Below are 11,269 nucleotides of genomic sequence, written 5' to 3' on the forward strand. Positions count from 1 at the left end.
GATTCCTCACAAAACTAGGATTGCAAGTCCCATTTAACCCAGCTATTCCCCTTCTGGGTATTTTCCCAAAAGAATTAAAGACACCATACCACAGCAATATATGTGCATCCATGTTTGTAGCAGCACAATTTGTTATAGCTAAATCTTGGAAACAGCCCAGATGCCCATCCACTGAGGAATGGATAAAAAAAGTTGTGGCATTTTATACAATGGAGAATTACTCAGCTATTAAAAAAGAGAAAGTTGAGACTTTTGTAGGTAGATGGATTCAACTAGAGACCACACTCATAAGTGAAATAAATCAGACCCACATGTGTAAACAGCATATTGTCTCCTTGGTGTAGGAACCTGAAAGAGTAGGTAAAACTCAAAACATACAAAAGATGATAGGAAAGGGAAAGAAATTGCTCAAAGGAAAGAACAACTGGGGTGAGGGAAAGAATAAAAAAAGAAGGAAGGCAAAATATAATACATATATGAATAGCTGCAATGACTGTATTGCTGATGTCTGATGGTGTATTGAAATGAATAGTTAATGCTCACAATGTTTTATGCTCTGATCAACTTTGCATGCTTGTGTCTGGTGGTCTGAGCAACTGATTTGAAGGTAACAATATGCAATGGAATTACAATGGTGAACTCCTACCATCTTGTCTAGTGAAACTCTGTATTATCCCTAAGGTTTTATTGAAGAATTATTTTCTTATTATCTTTAATGGTTTGAGCAATCTTTCATTCTTATACCTGATAATCTGAGCAATGTAGTTGAGGATAGCGATATGCAAGGTAATAACCAGTGTTGATTTGTATTAATTTTTCTTGAGGCCCTGTATCACTTTGAATGTTCCTGCTTTGATTTGTTTATGTTCATGATACTGGTGTGCTGCTACCATTCTATTTTTTTGTTTGTTTGTTTCTCATGTACCACTCTCTTTAAAATTAAAAAATACATAAAACAATTTTTAAAAAGAAGTAATAGCAATAAATTTCTCAAGCAAGGGAAAAGAATCTGATTCATAGTTAAGTGAGGCATGTAAAACTCTCATTAGCCATGACCAAATTAATCTACACCAAGGCATATTATAATCAATATCCCAGAAATTCTGCATAAAAACAGAATACTAAAAGGTGTTAGAGAAGAGATCACTGATAAAGGAAAGCCCATCAAAATCAAGGCAGACACCCTAATAGAAATGTTCAAGTCAAGAAGAACTTGGAGTGAAGTATTTCAAGTCCCTACAGAAAAATCTTCCAACCCTGTACCTGCAAAAATATATTTCAAAATTAGTAGAGAAATAAGATACTCATATGACAAAGAACTACTGAGGAAATTCATAACCACAAAACCAACACTATAAAGAGTACTGAAAGATATTCCAGACAGAGATAAAAATGACCACAATTCCAAGAGCAACAACAGAAAGAAACCACCAGGCATGATAAGCAATTAAACAGAGGGGAAAAGTAGGGAACCAACCACAGGAAAATAACATAACAAAGATAAGCCAATATGTATCAGTTATAACCATCAATATAAATGGTCTCAGTTCACCAGTCAAAAGGAACAGACTGGCAGAATGCATCAAGAAACAAAATTTAAAAATATGCTATATTCAAGAAACATATTTAACTAAAAAAATTCATAACCTTAAAGTCAAAGGATGAAAAGCAATACTCCATGCAGCAAGAACCCAGAAAAAAGCAGGGATAACTATTGTGTTTGAAGATAATATGAACATCAAACAAGGAAACACCAAAGGGCTAAAGAAGATCACTATATATTTGTTAGGGGAAAAATTCAAGAGGAAAAAATGACCATCATAAATATATATGCACCAAATATGGGAACACTCAGCATTGTAAATGAATATTAATAGAAATGAATAAACAAATGAACAATAACACAATTGCAATGGAGGACCTTAGTACCCTAGTATCACAAATAGATAAATCAAGCAAACAAACATCAGCAAAGAAATATCAGAACTAAAGAAAACCTGTGAACAAATAGACATAGTTGATGTTTACAGAGTGCTTCCAACAACAACATCAGAATACACATTCTTCTCAGCTGCACATGGGACATTCTGTAAAATAAACAATATACTAGTTCACATAACATGCTAATGTGTATGCAAAGGAATTGATATTATCCCATCCATATTACCTAATCATAGTGCAATAAAATTGAAAATTAGTGGCAAAAGAAACCACAAAACTCTAAAAATGCATGGAAATCAAATAAAACCCTCCTGAACAACTAAAGTGTCACAGATAAAATTAAAGAAATTAAACTATACCTACAATTAAACAAAAGTTCAAATGCAACATTTCAGAAACAGTGGGATGAAATGAAAGGTCGTAAGATGGAAATTTATATTGGTGAATTATCACACTGGGAAAACTGAGCAAACACATATAAACAACCTAATGTTGCACCTTAAACTTCTAGAAAAAGAAGAGCCAGTCAAGCTAAAGCTCATAGAAGGGAGGAAATCGTGAAGATTAAAGCAGAAATTAATGCAATTGAGACTAAGAAAGTAATATAAAGAATTAATGAATCTAAGAGTTGGTTCTTTGAAAGAATAAATAAAATTAAGAAACCTTTAGACAACTTTATTTTAAAAAAAGAAATAAAAGACTCAAGTTCATGCAATGAGGAATGAAAAGTGTGAAATCACATAAGAGCCTATGGAAATTCAGAAGATCATCAATACCTACTTTGAAAATCTTTACTCTCATAGGACAAGAACATCTTTAATCTCATAGGACACAGAACAACTCAACAGATTGCTAGATATGTATGAATTACCAAACCTGAATCAAGAAGATATAAAAATTCTGAATATCAATATCAATCAATAAAATGGAAATGTAATTAAAAACTTCCCAACAAAAAAGCTTAGGGCCTAGTTGACTCACTGCTGAATTCTACAAGAAATTTAGAGATTTAATGCCAATACTCCTCAAACTCTTTAGTGAACTTGAAAGGGAGGCAATCCTCTGTAACCCATTTCTGGAGACAAGTAATACTAGGATATGGAACTAGACAAAGACTCAACCAAAAAAAGAGAAATACAGGCCAATCTCCCTAATCAACATAAATGCAAAAATCCTCAATAAGATACTACCATACAGAATGCAGCAAACCATCAAGTAGATTATGCACCATCACTAAATGGGATTCATCCTCGAGATGCAGGGATGTTTCAACATATGCAAATCTATAAATGTAATACACCATATCAAAAGAGCCAAAGACAAAATACATATGATCATCTCAATAGATGCAGAAAATGGTTTTGATGAAGTCAAAAGCCAATTCATGATAAAAACCCTACAGAAAATTAGAATAGATGACTTTTACATCAACTTGATAAAAGGCATCTATGATACCAGCAGGTAACATCATACTAAATGAATGAATAAAAAAGTTTTCACTCTAAAGTTAGGAACAAGAAAAGGACGTCCACTATCACCACTGTTTTTTAATATATTGCTGGAAACACTAGCCAGCGCATTTAGACAAGAGTGGAAAATAAAAAAAATAAGTATAGGAAAGGAAGAAATTAAAATATCATTATGGCCTCACCAGTGGTGTTGGTAGTTAGAGCTGTAGGGCCGGCTTGCAAGAAGATCACCATGCCTTTGGCCAGAGATTTACTACACCCTTCCTTGGAAGAGGAAAAGAAAAAACATAAAAAGAAACAGCTAGTTCAAAGTCCAAATTCTTATTTTATGCATGTAAAATGTCCAGATTGCTACAAGATTACCACGGTTTTCAACCATGCTCAGTGGTTCTTTGTGTACGTTGATCAACAGTTTTGTGCCAGCCTACAGGAGGAAAGGCCAGACTCACAGAAGGTTGCTCATTTAGAAGAAAGCAACACTAAAGAGCTACACAACTTTCTGAACTTGTTTTTTCACAGAAAGCCTTATCATAAGTTCAGTAATTGTAATGAATCTACCAAGATGTTGTAATTATGTTTGATTTTGTAAGGTGCACAGCTTTGATCTCCTATTTTGATGGCAGTTTTTCAATAAAGTTTTAATTATGGATAAAAAAATATCATTATTCACTGATGACATGATATGCCACATAGAAGACTCCAAAAACTCCACTAAAAAAACTGCAAATTCAGTTGTGCAACTGGATACAAAGTCAACACTCAAAAATTAATAGCATTCCTGTACACAAAAAGCAAACTCACTGAGAGAGAATTTAGGGAAACCACACCCTTCAAGAGTCAATCTAACAAACGAATAAAAGTATCCATGTATTGAAAATTACAGTACACTGAAAACAGAGATCAAAGAAGATATCAGAAAATGGAAAGATATCCCTTGCTCATGGATAAGAATAACCAACATAGTGAAAATTAAGATACTCCCTAAATGTTTATACAGATTTCAGACAATCTCAATTTAAAAATTCAATTTAGGTATTTCACAGAACTAGAGAAAACATTTCTAAAATTCATCTGGAACCAGTGACCTAGAATAGCAAAGGCAACCCTGGGCAGCAAAGGCAAGGCAGGAGACATGGCAATCCCTAACTTGAAATTATACTACAAAGCTACTGTGATAAGATCAGCATGATACTGGCAGAGAAACAGACCTGAAGACCAATGGAACAGTTTATAATATGTAGACACAAATACAAAAACACTCAGCCACATTATCTTTCATAAAGGGGTCAAATATGTTCACTGGAAAAAAGATAGCCTCTTTAATAGATGTTGCTGGAAAAACTGATTCTCTACATGCCAAAGACTAAAACTAGACCTGTGTTTATATCATTCACTAAACTAAAGTAAAAATGGATCAAGGATCTAAATATTAAAACAGAAACTCTGAAACTACTGGAAGAGAAATTAGGTAGAATTCTTGAAGATATAGGTGTAGGTAGAAGGTTCACAAACAAAACCCAGACTGCAAGATAAATATTTCAAAGAATGAACAACTGGGATCTCATCTTCTTAAAAAGCTTTTCAATATCAAAAGAAATCACCAACAAAATGAAAACACAAACCAAATAGTGGGAAAAAATATAAGCAATTGTCCCTTAGACAAAAAGCATTTCTACCAAGGGCATATAAAGAATTAAAAAAAATGAAACCTCTAAAATTCAAAGACTGAATCCAAAAATGAGCATCTGAGATGAATACACATTTCTCAGATGAAGAAATACAAATGGCAAAAAAATATATGAAAACTGTTTTCAGCATTTCTGATCATTTGAGAAATGTAAATTGAAACAATGCTGAGATTCCATCTCACTCCAGAAAGAATGGCTAATGAAGAAATCAATCAATAACTAATACTGGGGTGGTTGTGCAAAAAAAGAACACTTTTTCAAAGTTGGTGGGAGTGTAAACTGGTATAGTCACTGTGGAAATCAATGTGGAAATTCCTCAAAAACTAGGATTAAAGGGCTTATTTTGTTCAGCTATTCCTCTTCTGGTTATCTTCCCAGAAGATTTAAAAACATCATACCATAGTGATATATGTGTATCCATGTTTATAGCAGCAAAATTTGTAATAGCTAAATCTTGGAAGAAACACAATTGCCCATCAACTAAGGAATGGATTCAAAGGACGTGATATTTTTATACAATGGAGTACTACTCAACCATAAAGAAGGATAAACTCAAGACTTTTATAGGTAAATGGATGCAACTTGAGACCATACTCATAAGTGAAATAATTCACACTCACATATGTGAACACTGAATTGTCTCCCTTGTGTAAGAATTTGAAAGGGTAGGTTCTCAAATGTATAATCAATATTGTGAAATGGGGAAAAATATTTTTCCAAAGAAAAAAGGAACTAGGATGGCTGAAAGGGAAAAAGACAGTAGTTAATAGGGGAAAAATGCAAGTCAATTATTATATTAGTGGATCTTAGGTCAATAAAAAGGAAATTTTGTGCTAATACTGTTTTGAGATTTTTTAAGCCCATATGTTGCCCCTAGGGAAACTATTTTAAAGATAATAACCTGTAATGCATTAACTATTGTTTTTACCCTATTATTTTGACATTTTATTTTATCTTTTTTCCATAAGTTCAGAAAATGTATTTATTGTCTGTGACTTTTTTCCTTTCTAGTATGTCACTATCCATAAAGGCAGGGACTTTTGTTCACTACTAAATCTCCAAAGTCTGTAAAAGTCTCAGCCCACATTTGGTACTCAATAAATATATCTTGCATAAGTGAATTTCAGAGCTATCCTAGTTTTTCCTCATCACTAACCTTAGTCATTTCTCAGAGGATTCTCTCTTTTTATTTTTTTTTCTTCTGGTACCAGGAATTGAACTCATGACCTTGCACTTGCCAGGCAGGCGCTGTGCTGCTGAGCTAAATCCCCAGCCCAGGATTCTGTTTTTTAAGGCATGCCAATGTCACTTCAAAAGAAACTGAAGCACAGGGAGTCAGTTACAAGAGGTATCAGAAGAGCCATGAGTAAGAATGAACCTTTCTATGATTTAGAAAGCCTGAGAGTAAGTGAGGAACTTTTGAGCTCCTAAAACATTTTCCTTTGAATGAATCATATCTTACTTATCATTTGTCTCTCTCCATTAGAATGTTAGCTCTTTGAGGGGAGTGATTTGTCGCTGTTCTGTTTACTGTTGTATCCCGATGGATAGGAAAGTACTTGGCACATACAGGGTGCTTGATACTTGCTGAATGAGTAATAAAAATGAGTGTTTCTCAATTCAAAATTAGTGTGGGCCTGAGGATAATCTAGAAAGAAAGTGTATGGAGGCAAAGAAACCAGTGCAGAGATCGTTGTGGTTGTCCCAATAGAAACTATAAAGTGGTGAACCTATGGTTTTTTGACTGTCTACAAGAACTTAAACCTAAGCAACAGTAGCCAATGTATGATTCTACTTTTTGAAGTTAATATCTACCCGTCCTTTTTTTTACAACTAAGCTTCCAACACATTTACAGATATTGCCCTCTTATATTCTACTTCTAGGTCTTTCCTGTTGGGTGGTGTTTTTCTTCCCATGATATCCAGGGAAGCATGTAGGTATATTTTGCACCATTATATTGCTAGCCATAAATACAGATCTAGAAATCTACTGTCAGATGTCACTAATGATGTAGGTGATGATGACTGTTTCAAAAGTCATAGAGCCATTGTGACCTCACTCCTGCTTAAGAAGCAGTTTGATAAACCACAGCAGAGGGCAGCTGAGACATAAGTTCTTACAGGCCACCAAAACCTCCTCCACCTTGCTACCATAAAAAGCAAACTGGATTTTTAGTTTATTACAGTATCAGCTGATTGGACTTTCTCAGCCAACTGCCAGAAGACTTTGAAGACCAACTTAATAGAAAGCACTGCATTCATCTTATAGAGAAAACTTCTGTGAGTCATGCAGCGCATAAGAGACATCAGTGAACAGGTCTGGAAGGACTATATCAACCACTTTCTACCCACTGACATGTGTTGTGATGCAGCAGTCATTACCAATTCTCCTCCCTGGTTATTAGCTTCTTATCCTCGTGGTAACTTGTTCCAGATGACCCAGGAGGAAATTCAGATCTTGCTGGGAAGAGAGGATAGAGAGAAGTTATATCTTCACGGAATTACCCTTGCAGGAACCAAATGCTTATTGATCCGGGACAACCTGTACACTGAAGGCATCAACACCATGGACTTGCGCACTAAAGGCCAGAGTCGAGGCAGCCAGGCAGTGACTGTGGTTCAGATTGAATCTGTATATCTTGTGGTTATGGGAATAAAGGGAACAGAAGGCGGACCTCTCAATCTCAAATCTTTTGAGATGGCAGGTTACATCAGGGAAGCCATTTTTCAACACATGACCCATTTCTAACTAAATAAAAATGAGTTGACGTTCGACTTATAATTTGAATTCAGTGTTATGTATTTCACCTGTTTAATTAACATGTTTTTAAGGAAAAAAGGGTGGTACTAAATCAGGTTTAAAGATGTGTTAGGTATTGGGAAGTTGTGTGGGTTGGAGTGTGAATAGTTCTTTCAGGTATTTGGACTTCTAGGATTTTGGTTTTTTCACATTTTTAATACCTGAACTACTATTGTGGCAAACAATAAACTTTGTCTTTTCTACCAAATGGAATCTCAGACTCTAGCTCACCCTAAACAGCCCTTCTTGTACACACTAGTGACTAAGATACCTGGTTAAATCAAACATTGGGAACACATCTATAAACAAAAGTAGCTTATCAGGAGCCAAGGACTTTCTGGACAAAGGTAGCTTATCAGGAGCCAAGGATCCCACATTCTCCCTTTGCTCCACGCCCTTTTCTCCTCAATAGCTTTTCTGATTCCTCCCGCACCACCTGAGTGAGCCTATCAGGACAGATTATGAATTTTCTACCCAGCCAATGGGAAAGAGGTCAGCTGCCGCCTCCTGTGTTAGAATAAAAGTGTTGGGCCTCCTTTGTTACACATGTGTGCCTGCTACCTCATGCTTGTTTTCTTCCATAGAAGAAAAACTAAAACTGCCTTGTCAAGATTTCTCATTTTGTGTCTGAGTGCATTCTTTTTGGCCCCGACAAATTGAGTCTGGGGTCTTAGTCCCAAAACTGTATCTCTTTTTTCCCTTACTTATTAGAGTATTGGACTGTGAACCAGAAAATATTGTTCTAAACTTTTTTTCCATAGTCTTTCTCTCTTTGAACCTTAGTTTCTTTATGCAGTGAGGAATATATGCTGTCTCTTAGCCTCTCCTAAGCTTTGGAAATTTAGGCATTTGTCAGATCACAAGCATCTTTTAAGGACCATCACAAGTACTACCTCCTCCAAGAACTTTTTTCTCACTTTCTTTGCCCTTGGAACTGACCCTGATTTGAACTTTTAGAGCACCAACTGTCTAGGCCATTTTTTGTCCCATGGTCACTTTCTGTCCAACATTCCTCATATAAATGTTCTATGTTCACTTCTAACTTTCCATTCACGCATTAGTTTTATTTGCAATTTAATTATAATCTGGATAACAATGTCTTTTACTTTTCAATTACCTTCATCAGATCCCAGAATGGAACGCTGCCAGAGACGCTGGTTATAGGCATAAACTCACTGAACAGAAATAGAATTTCCAAATAGATGATTCTCCACAGTGTGGATGACCTGATGTGATTTTGGCAAGATTTTTCTTTCACCTTGTAACTCTCCTTTGTACCAGGGGAAGCACACATGAGCAGGAACTGAGAGGTGAAAAAAAAATCTAACCATTTAATCTTGTTTAAAACTAGAAGTGTTGGGGCTAGCTGGGGTGAGAAAAGGCAGGCATGAGAAAGGCAGTGCTCATTTGATCTGCAGGAGTGGTGATTATAGGAAACTCTCTTTATATTAATTATAAGAACCACCTCTAACATACCCATGCATTCTCTCACTCTCTCACACACACACATGCATACATACTTCATAAGCTGCTAAATGTTAGGGTTTAAATGTAGAAGTATTCAAAATCTCCACAGTAATGCTATTCAATATACTGATAGTGACATAGGTAATTTAACTTTTGTAGTATACACATTGAAAGAGGAAAAAATAGGAAATCAACTTAATTTTAGGGATATATTTTCTTTAATTAATGCATCCAATATATTATTTTAACATGTAGTAAAATATGATTAATACATTATTTTACATGTTTTATGCCAAAGCTTTGAAATCTGACATGTATTTCACATTTGCCACACATCATAATTCAAACAAGCCGGCTGGTCCTGTGGTTCAAGTCTGTGCTTTACTTTCACCACCACGGTTCCCAGCTGAAACTCGCAGAGAGAGCCAGGTATTTCCCATCTACTTCCTAGGGGTAGAGCAGGCGACCCAGGACCCTACCGCCATTACAGACTGAGTCTCTGCCCTCCAGGCACCCACAGCAGACAGGAGGTCCTCACTCAGAAACCTCAGGGACTTCTCTGGCTGAGGGGGGTGTGTGGCCCCTTCCTGCATGCACCCTGCGCCAAGTGAGCGAGTGCTCTAAGAGCTGCTGGTCCTGTGGTTAAAATCCATGCTTTACTCACACCAACACTGTTCCCAGGTGAAATTTGTGGAGAGAGCCAGGTATTTCCCATCTACTTCCTGGGGGCAGAGCAGACGACCCAGGACCCTGCCTCCATTACAGACTGAGTTTCTGCCCTCTGTGCACCCGGAGCAGACAGGAAGTCCTCACTCAGAATCCCCAGAGATTGTTCTACTTGGGAGCAGAGCGTGTGGCCTCTCCCTGCGCTCACCCTGCACCGAGTGAGCAAGTGCTCCAACAGCTGCTGGTCCAGCAGTTCGAGTCCATGCTTTACTTTCACCTGGACCCCATAGAGGGTCACAGGCATGGGCAGTCTGTGATGGCTGCCTGTCCAGCCTGCATCTGGTACCTCTATGTGTTCTGCACTGACTGGACACAGAATCAGGTGGTTCACAAACTGTCGATGCTGCACTTTGTGTCTGGGTTTTGCCTATACCCTGAACTGCCTGGGCACATAGGTCCACTGGACTGGAATTGCCACACTAGTGCAACCCAAGTCTGGGCCGGGCATGTGCCCTAAACTTCAAGGGGATGCTGGATCAGATGGTCTGCCATCAGCTGACGCCAATGCTCACATCTGAGACTGGGGATAACTAGATACAAATCAACAACTATGGGAAAAGCCAAGACTAAGTAATGCTTCTCAAGGGTCACTGAGGGGCAAACCTGACCAACAGGAAAACCAGGGACACTAGTGGCCTTTGCTGTGCAGTTACTGAAGAGGGAAACTGAGCTTTCTGCATCTGGTAGCAAACATTACAAAATGAAAGACTAAAACACAATCCCAGAACTCCACCCCACTCAGAACAAGTCCAGGAGATATTGATATAGGAGAACTTAGTAAACACATGCCTGAAATAGCTGAAATGATTGCAAGGGAAGTAAAGAAACAACTCCATAAGACCATAGAAGAGATGAGATCAGAAATAATCTCTCCGGCAAAAAATGAAATGACAATAATAAAGAAGGAACTGCTCAAAAACTCTGAACAAGAAACAGATAAGAAAATAGAAAAACAAAGGCAATGAACAAAAACATTAAATGAAAAATGCAGAAAGGACTTAGAACACATGAACCAGATTCAAAGAGACTTCCAGGAAAACAAAGCTGCCATTGAAAGTGGCCAAAGTCACTTGAATGAAGCTGAAGACAGAACTTCAGACTTTGAAGACAGCATGGCAGCTAGTGACTGTGAAAGCTAGGATCTTGTAAAATCAACAAGGATGCAGGAAAAGTCAAAT

General features: G+C 37.0%; 1 protein-coding gene and 1 pseudogene across 1 annotated transcript; both read left to right on the forward strand.

The window, feature by feature from the left end:
• The first annotated feature begins 3,625 nt into the window (after positions 1–3,625).
• LOC102006241 lies at positions 3,626–4,059 on the forward strand (annotated as a pseudogene).
• Positions 4,060–7,385: 3,326 nt separating this feature from the next.
• On the forward strand, positions 7,386–7,847 carry LOC102006574 (profilin-1-like). The gene has a single exon (XM_005401561.2). It carries the CDS (start codon positions 7,386–7,388, stop codon positions 7,845–7,847), a length of 462 nt encoding a protein of 153 aa, XP_005401618.1.
• The last annotated feature ends 3,422 nt before the right edge of the window (positions 7,848–11,269 follow it).

This window comes from Chinchilla lanigera, unplaced genomic scaffold, assembly GCF_000276665.1.
Source record: "Chinchilla lanigera isolate Chin_1 unplaced genomic scaffold, ChiLan1.0 scaffold00074, whole genome shotgun sequence".
NCBI classification, from domain to species: domain Eukaryota; kingdom Metazoa; phylum Chordata; class Mammalia; order Rodentia; family Chinchillidae; genus Chinchilla; species Chinchilla lanigera.

What these genes read in the sequence shown, in the direction of transcription:
- LOC102006574 (XM_005401561.2), top strand. Translation starts at nt 7,386, where the DNA reads ATGCAGCGCATAAGAGACATCAGTGAACAGGTCTGGAAGGACTATATC.